Source organism: Leptosomus discolor, chromosome 13 (assembly GCF_034619465.1).
Source record: "Leptosomus discolor isolate bLepDis1 chromosome 13, bLepDis1.hap2, whole genome shotgun sequence".
Lineage (NCBI taxonomy): Eukaryota > Metazoa > Chordata > Aves > Leptosomiformes > Leptosomidae > Leptosomus > Leptosomus discolor.
Genome location: NC_141403.1, coordinates 101,029 through 124,213, shown reverse-complemented (window position 1 = coordinate 124,213; position 23,185 = coordinate 101,029). Strand labels below are relative to the sequence as shown.

The 23,185-nt window shown below is 42.0% G+C and overlaps 1 protein-coding gene across 5 annotated transcripts in view; it reads left to right on the top strand.

The window, feature by feature from the left end:
- OSBPL1A (oxysterol binding protein like 1A) overlaps positions 1-22,976 on the top strand; it is a 69,835-nt gene extending 46,859 nt beyond the window's left edge. For 4 of the 5 annotated variants that reach the window (XM_086472672.1, XM_086472675.1, XM_086472674.1 and 1 more), the window contains 12 exons: positions 4,127-4,283; positions 9,282-9,357; positions 10,900-11,034; positions 11,368-11,465; positions 12,162-12,344; positions 12,841-12,948; positions 13,040-13,129; positions 13,374-13,500; positions 16,762-16,878; positions 17,658-17,781; positions 18,018-18,108; positions 21,810-22,976. In XM_086472672.1, coding sequence (XP_086328798.1) covers positions 4,127-4,283; positions 9,282-9,357; positions 10,900-11,034; positions 11,368-11,465; positions 12,162-12,344; positions 12,841-12,948; positions 13,040-13,129; positions 13,374-13,500; positions 16,762-16,878; positions 17,658-17,781; positions 18,018-18,108; positions 21,810-21,912 — 1,409 coding nt within the window. In that variant the 3' untranslated portion in view covers positions 21,913-22,976. Of the gene's footprint in view, positions 1-4,126; positions 4,284-9,281; positions 9,358-10,899; positions 11,035-11,367; positions 11,466-12,161; positions 12,345-12,840; positions 12,949-13,039; positions 13,130-13,373; positions 13,501-16,761; positions 16,879-17,657; positions 17,782-18,017; positions 18,109-19,028; positions 19,053-21,809 lie in introns of all 5 variants that reach the window. The other variant, XM_086472673.1, reaches the window with a different exon arrangement.
- The last annotated feature ends 209 nt before the right edge of the window (positions 22,977-23,185 follow it).

Below are 23,185 nucleotides of genomic sequence, written 5' to 3'. Positions count from 1 at the left end.
GAAAAGAAGGACCTGTAGGAAATGGGAGTTACTTGTGCTCCAAAGCCTGGTATCCAGTATTAAGAACAGCAAAGTTAAGGGTGTTATGAATCTGAACTCTGATAGCAGTAGGTCAGCTAACAATGCTTCCCAGTGCACTGATCCTCTCATCATGGGCGTGGTGCAAATGTGTAACTAAACTCGGTAGCACATGGAGTGCTGGAGCTCTGGGTTTCAGGGTTGAATGCTTAACATGTGTCAAACTCTTCTATGTTTAAAGCAGGGTGGGGCAGGGATTGCGAAAGGGAAGAAACACTAAACAAGCAGCAAAATTTAATAATGCCAGTGGCATCTCTCAGAGAGCTGCAGAAGTGATTAGCTTTGATTAAGTATACAGACCTCAGGAAACATACGAAAACTGAATACGAATGCAGAGTCCATCCACGATGCTGAAAAACGGCTAAGCAAGTCAAGAATTAAAGGATGAAGGTACTTGATTTTTGCCTTGCAGATAAGATCCCCTGATTATATGCAAATTGCACACCCAATTTGGGAAAAGCTTGGAACCGTCCTGATTTTTCTCTGTAACGAGTTTTGGCTGAGAGGTGGGGGTTTTTCTGCAAACACAGCTTTTGTGTGTGTTGAGCGGGGTATCGATGTTTTTACCTAGATGCAATGTTACTAGAAAAGTAGTTATTTAGCTACAGCAGTATTTAGGTTATACTAAAGCTAACATGTCATAGTACATCTTCAACTGTTATGTGCCACTAATGGGTGCTGTGTTTATAAATAATGCTTCTAAACAGTACAAGAAGTAGCAGACAAGTTCTGTTGGTTTTGCATGCTTCCTAGTTTGCCTCCAGTTATCAGCTCACTTAAATGTAAAAAATTATATGAAAAGCATAGAAACTTAACTGCCCTTCCTTCCATGTTTAGGGTAGTTTGTCAAGTGGCTTTTTTGAATGTATACCAAAAATACTCCACAACCTCTGCGAGAACGCTGCTGTTGTTTACTTCTTGCTTTGAATATAGTCAAAAGAATGAATTCAAGTATGTTGGAGAGGGATGGGAAACAACTGGTCAGAGTTCAAACCCAACCTTGCCAGTGGTTAAACACTACCTTTCTCAGTTGTATTTATTAATCAAATACGTCAAGCAAACTTTCCTATCTGGAACTGAAGACTTACCAGTTGTTGTAATAGGAGGCGAACTTCCCTTGAGTTAAGTTTCTGTCGTTGCTTCTGCTGTTTCGCCTTGCTCTCCCACTCTTGCAAAATGTAGCTGGTGTTTTTACTGTTACCTTGACACTTCAGGTTTCATGAGCTGGAGAGCTTCCTAGTCAGCCTGGTCTTGTCTCAAAGATGGCTTAAAAATTTTGGCTTCTGAACAGGGACTCTTACTCCTTCTCCCCCCTTGTCAACCCACACCCACATAAGTTCAATAGAAAAAAAAAAAAAAACCACCTCATTTTCTCCTAGTCATCTGTTTGACAGCTGCTCTGTAGCAACTTGTGAATATAAATCTTTTTTTTTTTTTTTTTTTTTGCAGTGACGGGGGAGTATGCAAATCTTAATTCAGAAAAGAGTTAGCTGCAAATGCAGAGGGAACAAGCCCAGTTTGATTTTGAGTTGCTCTGTGCTCACAATACAATACTAAGCTTGTTCAGTCTGACACCTAAACAAACTCTCAAGGCTTGTTAAGCTCGTTAGGTCAAAGGAGGTAGCCGAGGTTTAGGGACTGGAGATTGAGATCTTTGGTGACAGGAGCTGTTGTGGACATACTTTCTCAATGAGAGCCATTTCTCAGGAAAATGGGAGAGATGTCTCTAGAGAGCAATTTCTTGTAACGGCGTCTGGTCTCATTTTTGTACTGCTCTTTATTGTATAGCATGCTCTTGTTGTATTAAGTAAGGCATGTGTCCAGGAGAAGGCTGCCTGGTCAGTGTCTGCAGCTCTCAAGAGGTTTGCAGGTGCTGAGCTCAGTCCAGTATGTCTTTTGGCACCATAAGGCCGGCATTAGGAGGACTGATCACGTGTAGTGTTTAAAAATCCCTGTTACGCTGAGAAGCGTATCAGAGAGTGGTCAGCGGTTCTGGTGAAGCCTACCTGTTTTTCCGCCTCTGGAGTCCTAGGTCTGTTGCAGAAATGCAGACTGAGGGAATTTGTGTGTCATGGCTCTTGTCTGAAAACAAGACAGTCCCAGATGGTATGGGAGAAGAAACGAGCCTTCAGGAGGCAGACTCCTTGCTTTATGTTACCAGGTTTGCTTCGTGCTTTTCTTGTCGCAATAACTGTTGGCACAGCTGTTTCAATAGAGAGGTGGAATACTTACCTTGAAGGGATTCATAGCCTGTCTTGTGGTCAGGATGCTGAGGCCCAAGCTGTGTTACGCTGCTAGAGTGTCTCTTCCTCTGTGGTATTTGGATACACAACAGTGTTTTCCTGACTACCTGGGCTTACGACCTCTGGAGAAATCTGTATTTTATGTAACAGACTTGTCCACGAGTAAAAAAGCTTCTCCTTATCCTGCTTGTTATATATAGTACCCACCAAACTAATTCTTTGGTATGTTATATCATCATTTGGCACAGAACTAGACTGACAAATTTGGGGAAACTTGTGAGAAGATTCTCTGGAGTGCCAGTCCACTTTTTTAACATGTCCTCAGCACCAGCTGGCAGTTCTTTTCATTCCCTAGCAACTGGCTTAATTTCAGTACTGTCTTGACAAGGATAGGGATGGATGTTCTTAATGAAAGGAAAGAACTCCTTTATGCTTCTAGATCTCACTGTCTCTAGAAAGGACGGAGACATTGTGGCACAGCCCATCCATTCATCAGGATTTTGTCCTGTTCTTGACCCTTCTCTAATCTGGATATAGTAGAAAGTCCTCTTGTCACTGTCCCCTTCATCAAAGCAATATATAATTTACATGTTCTGGAGAAGGTACTGGCATAGGTAATTTTTTTTTTTTTTATTATTTTTTTTTTTTTTTTTTAAGAGAAAACAAGAAAGTGCCTGGCAATGGACAGCTGTGACTGCAATATTCTTTTAGATGGACTGCTACTTCAGCAGGCTTCCATTACTAGTTTTGAATTGGAATCAGTGTGTGAGAGAATGACTAATCTTGCAATTATTTCTCTGGGTATTTGCAGCCAAGAGCAGTAGCATATGCTGAAAGAAGTACATAGCAGGAATTGTGTCTACTACGGCTTGGCTTCAATTTTTTCAGAAGCGGTGAGGCTTGCATTAAGCTTTTACCGTTCAGTGTTGTACCTGGTTTCTGCTAAAGGATTTCACAAATGGGGTAGAAATTGGTGCGTCTTTACTTGTCTTGAGCTGTTCCTTTGCTTCCTGGAACTTGCAATTGGATAATCCTTTGACAGTCTTTTCAGGTTTGAAAGAAAAACATGAAACAAAAATACAGCCTTTTGCTGGGAAACTTTTACTTTCTGATTTGGGGAAAGACTGTCTCTTCACCAGAGCTGGTCAAGCACTACCTGACCAAAACACTGGTTGGAAATAAGGTGGTGGTGTTGGTGTTGTCTTTAGTTTTAGATGTGATGTGGATTGTACTGTTAACCTACCTTCCAGAGTACAAAGCTTATCTTGCTGATTGGCGAGCTTATCGTTTAGACTTTGCTGAGACTTGCGTGGCTAATGTAATCTGCTGCATACAATACCTCCTTCTGTTCTTTGATACTTGTTTGGCAAGTTGGGAAGTGAAGGTTCCTGAACAGCACAGAGTGTCTATGAATTTAGACCAAACTGAACTTTCATATAGAAGGAGAAGTCAGTACTGGAATGTAGAGGTAACTGTTAGTTAGGTAAGGTACTGGCATCTGTGTGACACTGGCACTTGTCCTAAGCAAGTTGTAGTAGCTTCAATTCAATAAAAATGTCAGATTTTGTCTCTGTTTGATAGAGGGTTTTTAATGTACTGTGTTCTTGCTTATCATGCAATCTCTTTGTATCTAGACACAGAGCTGCAACGGTCTGTGGCAGTACGAGTTACTTACCAAATGGATGCTGTCATCAGGACACAGTAGCCTACTTAGGTTTCGGTTTTGTACAAAGAGGGAAGAACTGTTAGTGACTGAAGTCTAGCACAGGCAGTAGATTCATTAACATGCACCTGCTCTTTTGCAGATTCAGAATCTGAAAAATCATTGAGTGGGTTTGAAACAACAGCAGCCTACTCATTAGAGGACAGCATGGATTCAAAAGATACAATAACTTCAAGCATGTCTGAAGAAAAAGTTTGTGGCAGTGAGGAGTTGCTGTCTAATGGAATCAAAAAACACAGGTAGGATGTTGCCTGTTCTTAAGGTATTATAATATGCATTAATGGTGAGTAAAAGACCACAGGAATATCGGAAAAGCTAACTGTGAAAACTTTAAAAACTTTGTTAGGGTGATTGACAAGTAGTTGGTTGTGCTGTGGTTTTATAAAGGATATTTTTCCAAGGCTAGCGTGTTCCTTTGTATCTTGTTTTTTGATGATTGAGTCTGAGTAAGTAAAAATAAAATATGGTGTGCTATGCAAAAATGGACAGACTTATTTTTGAATAGATCTTATTGAAAAGATCTTGTTGAAATCTATGTGGCTTTTAATTCCTTCATGTATCTTTAATGATCTATGCCTCCTGTTGCCTCTTTAATTTCCAGTTATTTGATCCTTCTGTTGGTATCAGGAATGAATGAAAAATATTGCTAGCCCAGCATCAGAAACTCAAATGTGAACAAAGGGAGTCTTATTCTAAAAGTCTCATCCATGATTTATGTGCCTATTTTGTGTTGTCAAATGATCCATTTTTGTTTGTTTCCTTGCCGATAAAGGAGGACAATAGGTCTGGAGTTAATGAGATGTAATAGACACCACTGTTCTCGAGTTTCAGTGAAAGGGCAATATAATGTTTGTGCTACAGATCAAGCCAGACTTCAGCATGTTTCAAAAATATTTCCTTGGAAATGTTTTGGATGTGTGGAATGATGATGGGGAGACCAGATTTTGTAAAAACAGGAAATGAATTTTACAGAGGCAAGCAAGACATGCTTCAATTACTCGGTATCTTAAATAGTTAAATTGCAGTGACTGTTGAAGTGTGCGGTAATGTCAGAGACCTGATGTTTCAAGGTTCAACCTCTGCATGTGTATCCCTCCCATACTAGGCAAAGACTAAGGCAAATGAGGGCTTGGGTGGAGCAACAGTGTGGTTTGGGAAGGTAACATAAAGCAGCTCGCTAAGCGCGTTGCACTCCTGTACTGTTAGCAAGATGGTATTTATAGCCTTGGCTATGTGCCTTCCCTAATTAGAGCAGGAAGTTCAGGGGTGGGGGTGAAGGACTAGGTGAAGGTGGACATCTGAATTGTGTTCATTGCCTTGTAAACAATGAGGAGAAAGTAGGCAGTTCATGATCAACATGAAAATGATGATGCACGTTAACATGCCTCTTCTCAAAGAGTTTTAACAGGAATTTATCTTCCATTTACTATAAAAAAAGTAGTAAATTGGCAAGTTTCTGTAAGACTGCACTATGCTGTCAGAGCTGTAGGGAGCAGGTGACTGGAGGAACATTTGAGATCTGTTGGTTTTGTAAAGGGAAATGAAAAGTAATAAACAAGTACCTCTGCGTAGGTTGTTTCCCCGAGTTGTGTGTCTTTTAGTAGTAAAGAGAGTATAGTTGGAGTAAAACGAGTGCATAAATGGGCTGGCTAATAATTCACTGATAGAGAAAAGGGGAAACATCTGTTTTGCATACAGATAAGCATGTATGGTCGTATTTTATGTGACTAAATGGCTATAGAGCACATTCTAGGTTAAGCTGTAATACCAAGCTTTTTTACCAGGTGCCTTGACGACACACTGGGATTTGTCTACAAATACATTAATGCAAACTGGTTCTCCCCAGAGCTCAGCCAATTTGAATTTTATCTCCAAGAGAACCTTCTCAGGGGAAGGGAGTTGTGTGGTGTTTCCAGCCTCATTTCTGAGGCTCTTGGTGGCAGTGATGTTTGGCCTGGTGTGGGGTCTGGTTGGTATGACTTCAGAACTGTGTTGCCTACCTGGAACTGCTGGCTCCAGTTTGTGCCCGTTTTGGTTTCGAGGCTAGTTAGAGAGCATGCGGTCAAACGTGCATCATCTGTGATGCCACCTCTGTCCTTTTCAGAGCAGAAACCTTTACTTCTTGGTGCTGTGCAAAGTGAGTGAGACAGAATGTTTTAATGGCACTTAATTCCATCCTTACACCTTCGGGGTTGCTGTAACATTTTTGTTTAACTTCTGTTTGTGTTAACCACGTGGAAACAAGTCACTTAGAGAATAGACCAGATTAATTTCTTTTGCTTAAAATCTTGATACCTTCCTGTAGTTCTTCAGATGAAGAGAGGATCTGCAGCTGCATTTGGGTTGCACATGGGAGTACTTAATACTGTTCAGCAGTCAGTATAAATAAGACTGTTTCCTACCTTCATCTAGAAGATCTGAGCTGTAATCTGCCTCTCTTACTGAGTTGTGAGGGTTTTGCGCAGGGAGGTGGAGGTTGTGTTTTGATTGGGGTGTGTGTGTTTTGGTTTTGGAGTTGCAGGAATAAATCTGTTGGTTCCAAGGAATTAAAAGTTGTTGTTGTTACTCTGATTTGGTTTTTTTTGATGTAGTTTCCATCCTACTGGTTGTTCATAGAGTGTTTTGAGAGTGGGCTTAATTTTTGAAAATTCTTTGGGAGAGGATTTGAGAGATAGGAGAATAGTACATTAAAAAATCTGGAAGCATTCAAATCCCTTCTTTTTAAGAGGGAAATGTTTAATCTGAGCTAAACTTTAAAAAAAAAAAAAAAAGACAAAACCAAATAAACAAAAAAGAAACAACAAAACCCACAAACAAAACAACCCACCCCAAACACCCCCCCCCAAAAAAAAACCCAAACAACCAAAACTCCAAAAAGTCCTTTGCACAAAGCACGTCCTTTGCACAAAGCACGTCCTTTGCACAAAACACACATTTAGCATCCACTTGTCACTGCTGTTTCCCTCGTATTGCTGAGATTTCATGGTCAGCTTTACCTTTGGTCCCCCCATTGGGGGCCTTTCAGAATGCAAACGTGTTTGTGTTTAGCTTTTCGGGAGCCAGGAGGTTATTCAGTCAGGTTTACATGAAGAGCAAGCTAAACATGCCTTTTACACACCATATGTCTCCTTCCCCACAGGATTCCTGTAGTAGCTGATCTGTACATAATACTTTGGACAAGTGTTTTTGTTTGAGTGATCGTAAATACATGTTATCTGTTCTACGGCACAGAAATTCCAGCAGATGTTTTTGTCACCTAAAGCTAAAATTAATTTCTTGAGTTGTTTCTAAAATTGACATATGGAAGGAAATTTTGCATTCACAAACCTTTCCCTTAATCACAGGGAGTGTGTCGAGGTTAGTAGGCCTCAAGTCTTGGCTGCCTGTCATTTTTCTGCATGTCCTTACTTGTCCCTGGGATCTTTCTTGGTGGCTTAAGGCTGTTTTGTTTCTTCGGTGTAAGTGTGTTGTTATATGGAGAAAAGAACTGACTCCCACATCAGGTTTGGCAGATATAGGTAAGAAATACGGATGAATGGCTGAAACGGAATGCCAGCTTTCAAGTAATTAAACAAATTGAATGGAGGAATAGGTTAACTTTAATGACAATTTAAGTTTTAGTGTGGAAGGAAAGCAGTCCCTGTGTATACTTTAGCAAACTAGAGGCATATGAGTGTCTTTTACATGCAGAAGGGCTTGCTCAAACACAAATACCCTCTCTGCTAACTCCTTTGTTAAAGAATATACAGAAAAAATAAGTAAACACAACAAATTAAGATAACACTGAATACTTGGTAGACACTGTCCTCTCCTGGACATTTATATCAAAGCATCCACAGCAGTATCTTAATACTATTCAAGATGATCTGTTTCACGAAATATTTTTGTATCAGTGGAAAATCAGAATAGGGAGTGAGTGATACCATGTTGGCCAATCAAAATAAATCCTCCTACCCATTCCTCCCCTGCATGGGAGCTGAATAAAACAAGTCAGTGTTCTGGACTGTTAGCTACTTGCTAACAAAACATAGTTTGGTACCATGGGGATTCAGGCATACGACTAGATTTTTGATTGGTTGGGGCTTGTTGTATTTTAAGGAGCATTTTTTGGTTTTGTTCTTTCTGAAAACTGAAGCATCAGCCTGGGTGAAGGCGTCTCGGTAGCAGGTAAGTGTGGGAGGTCACACAGCAAGTAGGGCTACTGAAACTAACAACTTAGCCTGAATGGATTTTTCTTTTTTTATTTTTTTCTCTTGGCGATGTTTCTGTTTATCAGAAAAGTGAGGTGGAGGAGGCAGCTACAGCCTGTTCACACTCTCTGAAAAAGACACTGCTTTAGCTACTTTGAGGGGAGAGAAGACCTTCTTGGTAGGAAGGCAACACAGTCATTTAGAGTCAACTAAACTTTGAAACTCAAATAGCTCACGGGGTTTGAGTGAGCTGTAGGTAGTTCTTACCTGTTGAGAATTTTCTCATTGGTAATAGCTTCATGATCCAAACATGGATTTTGGTGGTGTTGTGGACTAAAGGCTTTGACCTATATTTATGCCTTTCTGTAGGTAAATTGGATTAATAGTTGAGCGGGTCAGTAGCACGCAAAATCTGTGCCTGATTTCTCATAAAGCTGACAAATACAGGCTCTATTACACAGCCTAAATGTTGGTCTTGAAAGTATGTTTAAGACTTGTTTCAGGTAATGTCAGCCCCCTGTAGAACACGCTGCTGTGCTTTCTGTTCTTTAATGATGCTGTTTTTTTCTGTTGCTCCTGAGGGCTGATTTTAATGTAGGCAATAAATGTCATCGCCTTTCACTGTCGGTATACAGGTGACTAGCGAAAAAAAACCCTGCACTGTTTAATCCTCAAAACCGTTCAGACATTGTGAACATGCTTATGTCCCTACTTGGAAAGAGCTTACTTTTTCTCCCAAAGACACAGCTAAATATTGTAACAGTGCCATTGTGGAAACACTGTTCTGAGAACTGATGTAGAAATTCTCTTCCCCTGCTCTTACGCAAAATGAAGGGAATGGCTCTGGCTCTGTTTTAGGAGAAACTCAGGTTTGTGTGCAGGTAACGCAGTTTCAGTGCTTCAGAGTAGCACTGTCGTTCCCCCTTGCTTTTTAATTTAAAAATTGGAAAACTGTTGCATTCAAAAAAGAGTATTTGGGTTTCTTAGTCATGATTAGTAATGGAAAACTTCTCTTACTTCTGCATTCTTCCCTGTTCTTTTCCATAGAACAAGCTTGCCATCTCCAATGTTTTCCAGAAATGACTTCAGTATCTGGAGTATCTTAAGAAAATGCATTGGAATGGTAGGTAATCAGAAATCTATGATGAAAGGTGTGAAGTGATTGTTTCATTTGAGGCCCAAATGAAAACTTGTTGGGGAGAGGGATTTTTTTTTCTTTCTTTAATTTGCTGCTTATGCTTTATTTGCTTTCACAACTCAAGAAGGTAAGACTTGGTCAGAGCAATATTCCTTCAGTAAAAGCATATTCTCTTGATTTTTAACCCTTCAAGTACTTTGTGGTAGCAAAACTTTTTTACTTCGACTGTGGAAAAAAAGCAAAACAAAACTAAAAAAACAGCTAATTTAATTTTGCTTTTTCCCTTCTCCTTAGTATCTCGGTCTTCTGCCCCGCCCCTCCCCCGGCATTATTGGGCAGACGGTGGCCAGATCACAGGTTAACTGGTTGTCAACTAATCTGCTTCCAGCTAAGGATGAATTAGGAAGAGTTCTCTTCATTAGATCCTGCAATAGGCTGAAAGTACTTCCTGCTGATAAACCTCTGTCAGCCTGTAACAGCAGCCTACGGAAGGGAATGTGTGTTTAGTCGCTGTGGTTTTCTCCTCCTCCCCTTGCTGTAATTAGATACAGCACCGAGATGTGGAAAAGCTGGGGAGTGCTTGTATCAGCAGCTTGAAGTCTCCTGAGTTGTTGTAAAGCATCTGAGGCTTCTCACAGTGGCTGTGGCAGAAGAGTGTTATAACCTTAAATTACAAAGCCTGTCTTGTGTAAGGTGTGTGCAGGAAAAAAATTCCGTCAAGGTCTTAGTTGTGCTTTGCAGAAATTGCTGCACAGAAGTTGCAGTTGAGGGAGGAGATGTGTGGAGCAGAACTTGGAGTGGATGGTACCAAAGTGTCTGCCAAAGCTGTTAGTGCCAGATGCTGCTGTTGTGGTTAAGAACAGTGCTCTTTACTGCACACGTTGCCCTTGGTCATACTGTATGCTTTTAATTTGCTACTGCAGGCAGTTTAAAACATTGCTGTGTTAGGCATTCAGAGGGCGTGCTTTTTAAAAATGGGAAAGAGAATAAACAGCATCGAAACTGTAGGACTTCTTTTAAATTTTTATTCCTATTATGAAAATTCCTTTTTTCTTCAGAACAGAAATCCCTGATTTTACTGCTGTGCTGCCAGGTTTCCCTATCCTTTCTCATCCTCCTCTCCCCCTCCTGCCCACCTGCCTCCAAAAAAGATAATAAATTTAAGTAATTAGATGGGCTGTATCTATTTTAAGAGTAATAAATAACTTAGTCTTTAAAAGGGTCCTTAATACTTCATTCCATTGTTTCATCTCACCTTCTTAATGCATTTGTTGGTAGGAAGTTTGTTTGATGTTTGGTTTTCTTTTTGTTTTTAAAGTAGCCTTAATGTCAACACAGATAGGCTTATCAACCTCGTAAGGGATGTACAGGGTATTTTCCTTCCAGCATTAGCGGACCCAGGTCAAGCACATTGCATTAGGACTAAGAGCATCATTTATTTTTGTAATAAGCCAATTACGCTCGGGTTACTGCAGGTCAGTGTATCTAATCGTTTGGGTTTTAACACAAATTTCATTTGGGCATCAGGAGTTGTCGAAGATCACAATGCCGGTGATATTCAACGAGCCACTGAGCTTCCTACAGCGACTTACAGAGTATATGGAACATACGTACCTCATCCACAAAGCCAGCTCACTTTCCAGCACAACTGAGCGAATGCAGGTACTTTGGGTGTGGTGATTTGTGCTAGCTCTTGATGAATGCGTTGGGATTTTTTTTTCTTCATAGATAGTCTCATTATAGGAGGAGCTCCGGTAATTTGCTGCCTGCTGGATTCTCTTATTCATTAACGAGTTTTGCTTACCTAGCAAAATGTTTTGCTTTTCCTAAGGCTTGCTTTTTTAGGCTTTTGATGAAAACTGTTTATTCCCGTGCCTTGCAAACAGAACGGAAGCTATTTCAGAAGAATCATTCTGTAATGCTGGGACTGCTGTTGATACTCGATAAAGACTAAAATCCAGGAGATTAAGTCTGTGCTCTTACTCTTTTGAATAGTGTGTTGCTGCATTTGCTGTGTCTGCTGTAGCCTCGCAGTGGGAACGTACAGGGAAGCCATTTAACCCGTTGCTTGGAGAGACATATGAATTGATCAGGTAATGAACAGAAAATGCGCTGAAGAGTGGAGAGTGGTATTCTGTGTGACTGATGTTTCACTAGACTTGTCAGGTGGCTTGCAGACTGCTCTTCGGCTTGTGGGATTGCACCCGTTCTCCCAGCAGCTGCTGGAGGTGCTTGCAACGTGTGTTGCTGTTCAGCAGTGCACCTTCCGGTGAAGGGAAACTGCTTAGCTTTTTTAGCTTTTAAAAAGCTCAGAGCAGGCAAATGGAATTTGCCAGGTTTAAAAGCAAGTCTTTTTACAGAAATGACTTCTTTTTCTGAAACCTTCTGAATGAAAAGGTGCGTGGTACATGAATTATAGTATTCATTGAATGAGTGTCCAGAATACAGATAGGCAATCTTAGTCTATTAGTGTGCAGCTGCACTTAGGGCAGATTTTTTCCTCAGGTGAGGTTTTGGCCTATGTTTATGCAGAAGTTTAAGAAAGAGGTCCCTATCAAAAGTAAACATATTGGCTGATCAGATTTGATAGTTCTTGTTACCTTTCTGCGTTATGCCCTCTGTTATTTAGAATGAGGATGTTCTTCTATCTCTTTGTTTTATCCTAGGGTTTTAGCTAACTCTTGCACTGACTGCAGCATCTATGCGGAGGTCCAACTATCTGTTTCACCCTGGGGAAAAGAACTGCAACTTTGCCACACTGATACTTTTGGTTATCTCTTATTTTGCAGAGACGATCTTGGATTTAGACTTCTCTCAGAGCAAGTTAGCCATCATCCACCAATCAGTGCTTTCTATGCTGAAGGTTTAAATAATGATTTCGTGTTTCATGGATCAATTTATCCTAAACTCAAATTCTGGGGCAAGAGCGTGGAAGCAGAACCAAAAGGCACAATGACTTTGGAGCTTCTTGAGTGAGTTGATAAGTAATAATGGCGTAAGCACGGTGGCCACACCCATGGTGATTAGCATACATTAGAGTCTCATGGCTTCAGAATGGACATGTCTAAGACCCACATCCTGATGGGACGGGATGAGAAGGGAGGAGGGGATGAGAATATGAAAGGAACTGCCATCGTTTCTCCTAATACACTGCTTCCTAATAGCAGCAGTTGTTGGGGCTTGTGTCTGTATGTTCTGCAGATGCCCCCACGTCAGACCTACTACAACTAGCACGCTTGAGTCCTGTTGGCTTTCATCATGTCATTCAGCGCTTACAGTGACTGCACTGAGGTGGCTGTTTGAAGGAATTGATAAAATCGGGAGCAACAGGTTAATAAACTTTCTGGGTTTCCTGACCTATTGCCATGTCCGTTTTAAGACTCGGTGCGATTTATAGATGAGGGCTTGTTGCGGGAGTGACATCCAGTAGAAGGATATAGTATTTTAATTTTTATTCTTCTCCCTTAGACACAATGAAGCCTACACATGGACAAATCCTACATGCTGTGTGCATAACATTATTGTGGGCAAACTTTGGATTGAACAGTATGGAAATGTGGAAATAACTAACCATATGTAAGTTAAGAGTGTGAATGCTTCCACTTGCTGCAAGTTTGAAGAGGAAAAGCATTTGGAAGTAATTAATGCCCTCTTGTTCTGCCTTTAGAACTGGCGAGAAATGTGTACTAAGCTTCAAGCCCTGTGGCCTCTTTGGGAAGGAGTTGCACAAGGTCGAAGGCTACATTCAGGACAAAAGGTAACAGGTTCATTCCTCAGGGGAAACAAATGGCTGCCCCCTGTTTCTGATGGGAGCTGTAGAACTGAATGCCTTTAACGGAGTCTGTCATGGGCATGAGCCTGCAACAGCAAGATTATGAGTTGTGCCACACCGATAATGGAGTTTTAAAAGTTGCTCTCCGAAGTTCTTTCAAATATTTTTGTCTGAAATGATGAAGTAAATCTCTTTAAGCTCCTTTGTAAACTTAGTCTTTTTTTGACAGCAAAAAGAAACTTTGTGCGCTCTATGGGAAGTGGACTGAGTGTTTGTACAGTGTTGACCCAGCTATATTTGAGGCTTACAAAAAAAATGACAAGAAAAATGCAGAAGAGAAGAAAAGCAGTAAACAGGTATTAATCATGTAAAGAGGTGGTATATCAAAAGCATGCTAAGACAGCAAAATATTTTAGTAGCTTTTAAGAGCATTAAGATTTTGCTTATTCTGTGTTTCCTGATAGCATACAAAACGGGTTGGATGAGTACCAGCGTTAAGAGAGAAAACGCTTTCTCTCTGAAGGATTTGTATCAAAACTTGGAGTCATCTAAATACTGGCTGGTTCATTACCTGCCTCTTCCTCCCAAGTCACATGGAGGAAATAGCATATCCATTAGTTGGACCGTGGTTCTGATCATATATGATAACATTTATATTCTAATAAAAGCACTTGGACTCCTAGAGGCAGGACAGACTAGATTCTCATCTTGATAAAAGATATTTTCCAGCTTTTACAAGGAATTTTTGTATTGCTTTCTATCAAAGTTTCACAACTGTAGAAATGCTTGCTTTTTTCCTTTGCAATTGCGTTTTTTTTTTTCTTCTGGGGAAAAAACCCTATTTCTTCAATTCTTCAGATTTCTGGTCAGCAGTCTGCTTTTTTTTTTTTTTTGTTTAAGGTGAATGGTGATGGTGACAACAGACAGCTTGATGAAGAGCAACCACTCACATAGTAGCTGTGGGGTTTGTTCCTCTTTGGTGACTGAAGCCAGATTTTTTTGTTGGTTTGGGTGTTGGTAGTTTTTGTGCTTAAGAGTAAAAGAGTGAGAGAGCTCTGAAAGTGGTTGATCCTGTGCAGGTTCAGATTGTTGCTGTTTCTGAGATTGCTCCAGTGCTTGTTATCAGGAGAATGCTAAAGCACTGAGGATTGCTGCTTCTCTTGAGTCTGACCTGTGAGCTCTAGGGAGAAGCAGCGAAGAAAAACGTACCCTGTGTCTCTGATCAGCTACCACTTTGCATTTTCCAGCGGTGCTTAAGATGGTTCTTGCTTTTGACTTAAAAATGAAGCATCCTGTTGCATAAAGCTTAAGCTGCGATGTTGCTGGGACTGTAGAAAAGCACGCTTTAGTCTAGAGTTCATTCATCAAAACTATTTCTGTGTAGAAAACTGAAAGCTGTGTAATGCACACGATGAATCAGGTAGTCTTTGCTGATTGTGTATTCCCACTGCCCCCTTGTGTTTGAGTCGATGCCGTTTATGGGTTTTGAGCATGTAGGTGAGCCAGGTCTCACGTATAACGGCTGGATGTGGTTTGTCCCTTCATGGTAGCGAAGGGTTCATTTGGGCATGAAAGTACACGGCCTTTCAAACTTCTAAGTAGAATTTTCAGATTTATTTAGTGGTTACTAAATTTAGTTGATACTAATGAGGAATCGCTTCTGTCTCCCTTTAGGGGACTTGCTTGGATGAGAGTCATTTTTGCAAATTGCCCCAGATTTTACCCCGAATCCCTTTGATTTTTGTAGGGATAAAACTTAAGGAAAAATAATTTTACAAGAAGCTAGGCAAGCCTTCATGGTGATATTTTACCAACGTCAGAAGAGTTACAGTAGACCTGGGGTTAGACCAGGATGATTCTGCTGCGAATGAACTGGAGTCTTTTTTTAATCAAGGTGAAGCATTTTGTGCGGAATCGTCAGTGCAAATACAGGGGAGAGCATCATGTAAGGCAACAGCACCTGCCCTCACGTGTGCCTCCTTTGCAGACACCCAAGGTGTTGCTTTGCCAAAGTCTTACTACCCTCCTAGCAATATATTGGGAGGTTGAGTAGCGCTGAGCGTAAAATATAGATCACTGTGGGAAGAACACATGAAAATCCACTTTTTGCCTAGCTTTTATGACGTTTTTAAGATTATGTATCCAACAAGGCACAAATTCCAGCATGTATTGTAGGCTTTCTGTAAAAGTTGGTTTGGAGTTTGACAGTCTGGTGTTGAAGTGTCTTTGTTTTGATACAAGGATATCTTTCTGATCTGTTCTGCTTCAAATTCCCGATTTCTGAAGGACTGATCAGTGTCCTTTAAAGGCCGCGATGGCAGGTTGCCAGCACAGTTCAGATCCAGTCAACTAAAAGCCCTGTTTATCTTCCTAATAGCTATGGGACTAAACCTGGTCTGCATGTTGTTCTGGTTACGTTGCAGCCCATTCATTATTAAAGGCACTGTACCCAAGTGCTCCACAGTGAAACAGAGTCCTTAATACTTCCTAGTATTCTTGGAGGCATAACGCGTTAATCATCTCAGAGGACAACTGAGTCCAGTTTGGGTGCTGGATTTTTTTGCACTAAAACATCAGACTGTTATTGTCTGACACAGCCATCAGAGAGCAAAGCTCATTAGCAGCAGGATTAAAGCTGTTGGCTTGTAGCCAGAGTATTTGAAGCCTTAGTTGCCGTTGAGTTCAGCTTTACTCTCCAGTGGTCTCTGAATAGTGCTGCAGTTTGTAGCTGTGATAGTGACACCCAAGTTTTCTTGCGAGAGCTGTATTCATTGTCTGGCTGGCTTTAGGTTGGTACTGTAACACATTTGTGTGGCAGCATTAACATCGGCAGCACTGAACCCCAGCTGCTTTAAAGCCGTGCATAAAAAGGGTGATTGATGGTTTAGAACTAGTTCAGGTCACATTGACACTGTGACCAGCAGTTATTCTCTGCTGCCCTCCTAACTCTGGGTGGAGTTTTTCCTGTTGTGTGAAAACCACTTCACAGTGCCGCAGGTGTCAGCCTTCACAGGGTACCCTTCCCAGCAGAAGCAGCAGCTCTAGGATACTCATTTAACGCTTGCAGTTTGCCCTTTCAGTAGCGTAGTGGTCGATGGAAAAGAAGGTTCCTCTGAGCAGAGAGCAGTAGCGTAGGGCTTTCTGTGGTACACAGACCGAAGACAGCATTTGCATTATGTGCTGCTGTGTCTTTGATGTGGCAGGATGGGGAATGTGACTTCTGTACTTCAGCTTTAATGAAGCAGTAATGGAGTGAAGTATCAGACATGGAAATGCTTGTGTTTGAGGAACATGGAAGTGCTTGTGTTTGAGGGAACGGGACATCTCTGTGGTGGAAAAAGGGCCGTTTCTTAACGCTTGAACATCCAGGTTATATCTACAAAGACGATGCAGGAAACTGTTGGTATAGTCTTCCACTGGGAGGGAATTTGGAGTGTGTATGCTATGTTAATGCCATTATCCTTCTTGATGAGCATCTAGAAAAGTTCCATTATTGCTGAAATTATTTAGTTTTGGTCAAGGAAAATTACTTTATGTGAGTTCCAGTGTTGGAATGAATGGGTGTAAATGGTTTATGACTCCAAAGAACTCATCTTTTCTTTGTGCGCTGCCTTTAGGTGGGCAATACTGAGGAACCAGATGAGATGCCGTTGCCAGATTCTGAGAGTGTATATGTTATTCCAGGAAGTATTTTGCTATGGAAGATAACTCCAAGACCTCCAAATTCAGCACAGGTCGGCTATGCTTCTGCTTATTGAAAGCGTATGCTGTACTGTTATTCTGTATGTTCGACACAAAGCAAATCTGTTTGTTGTCTTTTTCATTAACAAGTCTGGATTTGCCTCTTTTTGCAACAAACTTTCCCAATACAATTGTAACTGTAATGTGGGGTTGGAGGGATAACTGCCATAGGCATGACTCTAGAGCTCGCAGAATTTCTCTGGAAAATGGGATGCTCGTGTAGCTAGCAGTGTGGGGGCTTTCCCCACCTCTTCTTTCCACCCTGCTGCCCCCACTGAGGCACCTGCCTTGTGAGAAATCTCTTCTGAAGGGCTGTATTTGAGGACAAGACACTTCTAGGAGCTTGCAAAGTCCACGTAGCCTGAGTCGGCATGTGAAGAGCTGTGTGGAGCTAGAGAGCCAGTGGGCGGAAGAGGGGGTGTGCAACTGGAAAGGAAGAATTGGAGCAAGAGAAGGTGCCCGCAGTGGGTTAATCAAGGGGGAAATCTCTCTACAGAGGTAGAGAAAATACCGGTAGGACTGGAAAAAGAAGATAAGAGAGAAGTAGCGCACTGAGTAATTGAATGCTGTCCTGCTTAAACAGAAACACCAAGGATCACCTACACTCAGCCTGACAGTGCAGTTTTGCTGGTATCCTGACTATTCCTGTCTCGAGTGATTAAATAATAAAAAAGCACTTGGATGTTTGTTTTTAGACAGCAGCTTTGATGTATTAAGACTAGCAGCTAGAGACATCGTCAAGTCACCTTTTATCTTTGTCTCTGAATTTCAGATGTATAATTTTACTAGCTTTGCTATGGCTTTGAATGAGTTGGACAAAGAAATGGAGAGCGTCATTCCCAAAACTGACTGCCGGCTACGGCCGGATATCAGGGCCATGGAAAACGGAGAAATAGGTAACTTCAGTTATTGGCAAAGGTGGTTTTTGTTAAAACTGAGGGACTGGGAAAAAAGTAAAATCAACGTTCATGTTGTTAGATGAACTGTTAGAGTAAGTGGGTACCAATTCTGAGAAATGGAGTCTAAAACTTAAGTGAAACTGCATTGCCAAAAAAGACATGGTGCAAAATTCTTCTTACGTTACACATTAACATCTTCTGTACTTTCATTCATGTATTTTTATTCCTTCAAGATCTAGCTAGTGAAGAAAAGAAGAGGCTAGAAGAAAAACAAAGGACTGCCCGCAAAAATCGTTCAAAGTCAGAGGAAGACTGGAAGACGAGGTTAGTGTGCTTGCCTCTGTGTGTGTGCAGTTACATGAAGGTTTTGAACATTCACGTTAACGGCCAGTCCACACCGGTGATGCACAGTGTTGTGTCAGCATGAAGAGCTGACATCATCAGGTTTGGCAGCACCACTGCTGTATTTGCAGGCTGTAGTGTTTCCAGAGAGAAGTGTCAGGCTTGGTCTTCGTTCTTTCCCTCTCACGGCTTGCACACCCATGTTCAAATGCAACCTGCATTGTCTTTTCTAAGCATCTCTTGGTTCTAACATGAAAAGGATGTTGCCACTGATAGCTGCTTGTAAGGGCTGTTGTTGCTGATTAATTTATAATTTACTCACATTCGTGTACTTGGCCAAAGAGAAGGAAATGCTTCCTCAGGTGAACTTGATAGCTTGTTGCCCCTGACTTCTCAGATCAGTTGCTTTGTGCTGGCAATACTGTATTCCGCTGCCTACAGTTATTCTCAAAGTTGGTGAATGACTTTATCACCCAGATATCCATGTCATTGTCTCCTTTCTGAGAGGGTTACCGACTACAAAAGTTAAAAGAGCGAAGGGAAAAATAAGCTTACAAGGGATCTGCCAGGATGGTGGGTTTTCTTACTGTGATAAGAGAGGGATCAGCTGGGAGCTCGTACACACAAGCTGAGTAGAAATCATGAAAACATGACCCAATGAACCTAGTTTGACCAGACAAGGTCTACTTAAAAGTACAGTAATAGATAGGCAGTCTCTTCACAGAAAAAAAATGGTAGAGCTAAACTCTCTAAAAAGCAAGCTTCATCTTTTCCCTATTAACTAGCTATTAATGCACCCAGACACTGTGGATTATCTTTGAAATGTCTGTTTGTAACTGTAAATCACTTTTTTTTTTTTTCTTTTCTCCACCCCACCCCCCACCCCCACCCCCCCCCCGAAGTCACCCATCATCCCAGAGTCCCAGGTTTGGACATGTCTGTCTTTGTCTTTTTCCTTTGCCTGCTCTCCCAAAGTATTTGGGTTTGTTTGCCCTGAGACTGGTGGAAAATAACATCTTTGTGATGCTTCCAAGTAAATGTGTTAAGTGCTGGATGGCCTTGCACCTCCCTCTTCCTTTCCTGAATTCAGAGTGGTTCTGGTTCTCATCAGGTGTTTTCAAAGCAGAAGATAGTTATACTGTGTTCTTCCAGGTACCTGAAGTAGCTTAAGGCGCAGCTCAAAGCACCTGACGTTGATATTGGAAACTGGGGAATTCCCAGGGGGCAACTCAGAGCAGTGGTTTTCAGGGTATGTAATTAGTGCAGACACCATCCACAAAGTTCTTCACTTGCTGCTGTGCAGATACTGTGTATGTGCTCAGCACTTGCCTCTTGTTTTCCAGGATGTTCCTAAAGCTTTGGAGGAAAATTCCTAGTGTCTGATCTCGTTAGTAGGAATGCCAAGTGCAACTGCCCCGAAGGATGAATGTAAAGTGTGTAGGAGGAGTTGTGCTTTGGGGGAAAAAATTGCATACTGTGAAGGGAGACTTACCTACAGGTGAACTGTAGGTCTGAATCTGCAGTGTACTGTAAACTGCTGCGATTCCCTTGGCACAGCGTCTGGTAGAGTTCCTCCCTTGTAAGACTTCTCCAAAGTGCCTAGTGACTTTCTTGAGTTATTCTGAGTCCACTTTAGAAGTGGGGTCTTGGTGTTTCTGGAGAAGTGATTCGAGTTGAACGCTTAAGGTTTTAGAGACTGACCAGCAGTCTTTAAGTCCTGAGTAAAGACTAGTTCAGCTCTGAAACAGAGGAGTTGTCTGTTGCTTTTGATGAAAATCAGTCCCCTCCTTCCCCCATCACTTACCTGGCTAGATGATCTGATTGCTTTGGGTCCCCTGTGTCTCTCAAACTTGGTTCTTCCCATCAACCTTTCCCCTTCCTATTGAAGTAGGTTGTCACTGGAGGAGGGTGCATTGTCCTGACCTGTACAAGTGTTGATGACACACTAGTGAGGTAGTGAGTGGTAGAACTCCTTAATCTGAGAGAGGAGGTGACTGTGCTTATAGCCCTGCCTCTCAGCAACTGCTTGGCTCTGAGCTCTGGAATGAGCTGCTGTTGCCTCTGAGCCAGGAGGTGAACATGTGCGCGTTCACGCACCCGTTACACCGGGATAGCTGGCATCCTGCGTGGAGGTGATGCAGTAGTGAACCACGTGCAGTACAAGGGTTGATGACTTCTGTCTTCTGTTGACTTCAGTTCACTTAACCAGGACAGCAGGAGAACCACTGAACTGTTCAACGGTTCCATTTACCACTGTGAAGACAGTACAAGGCATTTCTTCCGATGCGCACCTCAAGTCTTACGAGCCAAGCAAGACTTGCCCCTTAGCTGCCCTGCTTTGTAACACAGTGCTGCAATACTGGTGCCCTTTCTGCTTTTGCTTTAAAGACATCAAGTCATATTTGATCTGAATGTGCTTTAATTTCTGTTCTGAAGCCTTATGGTACCCTAGAAGGGAAAAGCAGAGTTAAATGGGCTGCCTTTGCCTTGCACACACGATTTCCTTGAGTGTGTTCACCGCAGTGAGGCGTCTAAAGCAAGAACTGGCTTTTGTGGCCAGTGAAGAGGTGAAAGGAAGCTGTGGAGCCTGTTAACCATAGAAATGGCTTCTAGCCAGCTGACTTGAGCCGTAAACATGGTTTGGCAAAATACAAGAAGTTGTTAAAATGCTGGAAGTCTGGTGCCGTGCAGTGTGTGCTGTTGAGGCAGAAGATGGAGTAACTGGGCCCAAGCAGAATGCGGGGTTCAGTGATGGTACTGCAGGATTGCCAGAAACAAGTGTGAGGGAGGAAGGAGGAGGACAAACTTCTGTGCTGTGGTGATCTGATAGGGTTGTGCACCACTGGGGGCTACTCGCTGGTAGTACAGCCTCGTAAGTGCACCTTATTTTACAGATCGATAGGCCCCTGCCCCAAAAAACACATTATATACACATGCACATACATACACATGTAATCTGTGCGTGTATATACACAGTGGCTCCAGATTAGGCAGGAGGGGAGAGGGAAGGAAAGAAAGAAGGAGCTAAACTTAAGTGTTCTACCAACAACCAGCTTGGCAAAAGCTTGCAAGTAAAGCCATGCAGACGGAATCAGCTTCTGGCCATTCGGATTAGCCCCCCAGCGCTACCAGTGCGATGTCACACAGTTCCGTTGCAATAAACCAGGGCTTTTCCTGCAGCCTGGGCGTGATATTTCATCTGCACTGAGGGTAGCTGGCACACTTGTTTTGCAACGTGCTTCACTCAGAACGAGGCTTTAAAAAACAAGGGGAAATCTAGATCCTGGCTAAATAATGTTTTTGTGTTTTCAGGACTGCAGTGCTTGTGGTGTTTACATGTCTTGCAAAGTGTTCCTGCTTATGCATGCCACAGGGATTGTTCACAACTGCTTTGAAGTAAAAGTGTACCTGGCCTTTCTTAAGTGATAGTCTTGACTGCTTTAAGTGACAAACTACTGATGTCAGTAATTCCACCTAGGAGTTGTTTCAGTAGTGTGGGGAATGGGGAGACCTAGCCATGGAAGGTGACTTTAAATTCATAAGTGAATTCAAAACCAAGAGGGCTCCTGCAATCATAGTAATTACTGGGGGCAGTAAACTGCTGAAGATGCAGCAAAGCAGTTCTGAACTGCCATAAAGTGTGCGTTAACAGCTTCACTGACATGCTGTGTGTTTCCTTGCAGATGGTTCCACCAAGGCCCCAATCCCTATACTGGTACGCAGGACTGGCTTTATTCTGGCAACTACTGGGACAGAAACTACTTTAATTTGCCTGATATTTATTAAAATGCAATAAGCAGCCTGTGACTGATACAAATAAGTCTTAATCTGTTTTAATGTTTTCTCTTGTTTTACTTCTGAAAAAACTGACACGTTGTCAAACAATATTAAGCATCTCCACAGTAAATCTGGTGGTACATGGTCTGCAGTCCCATAGGTAGGGGAATAATTTTTCTGGCTGATGGTGGGTGCTGTGTGGACAAAGTCACCATCATTTCGAGCTGCCCTGTTTACTGAATACACCTATATTAGGTTGGGGTGTATGAGGAATAGAACACCTTCAGCTGTTCTGTGAATACTGTCTTTCGTAGATAACATTGGCACAGGTCAAACTGGTTTTATTTATTGTGACATGGGAATGTTTAAAAGCACACACAGTAATTGCAATATTCTGTTCCTAAACGAAGAAGGGCATGTCACTTGTAAAGATGTAATTTTTCATAAAGTGACTTTTCTTTTTACTAAAGTAACTCCCTTAAATCCTGAGCTCTGGCCAGGGATTCCAAAAGTGTTCCTGGCTCTGGAGCATTAATGCAGTTGTTTAAGCTTGTAACATTACTCAGAGGTATTTATTCAATGTTTTGTGCAGTGTGTTTTGAATTTTGCTCTCCTGTTTTGCTACCGACCTTATGGTTTAAGGAGTTAAGAGCCATTTGAATATCTACGGATTTGATTTGAACTGCACACTAGTAACAGGTTTTAGAAGAATCTGTTTCATGCACTAGAAGTTCTGGTGCCCAGCACCACGGCAAAAATACAAGAACCTAATCAGTCCAGGACACAGTGGAACACGGCAGGGGGGACAGGACCTGTGTCTGTACTGTGCGAACTCCCGGGGAGGAAGTCTTGTGCATTTCAAAGGTAGAACGGCCCCTCAGTGAGGCTTCCTGTGCACAGGTGCTTTACCCCTTTTCAGTGGGGTGCATTCAGTCTTCGAGTGTAAGTTTATATTGAACTGTGTACAGAGCTTCTAGAGGGCGAGCTGCTCTTTGTACAATATTTTAACTGCTGTCTGGAGGTTAGTGTTAATTGGATAATTTAATTGCTACTAAATAAAGGCTTCAAAAATTCTTGCATCGAGTCTAAAGTGAGTTGACAGCGTTGACCCTTTCTGAGCAAGCCTACTCCAAATGCCGCTGCAGCGAAGCTGGACGGTGTGCTTCCCTGTGCTTCCCGGGCCTCTTCTCCCCTAAGCAGGAGCAGTCTGCTGGTGGGAGAGGCTGGGGAACAGAGAGCTTTCTCCTGGAGCAGGCAGTGAGGCTGCAGCTCTGGCCATGAG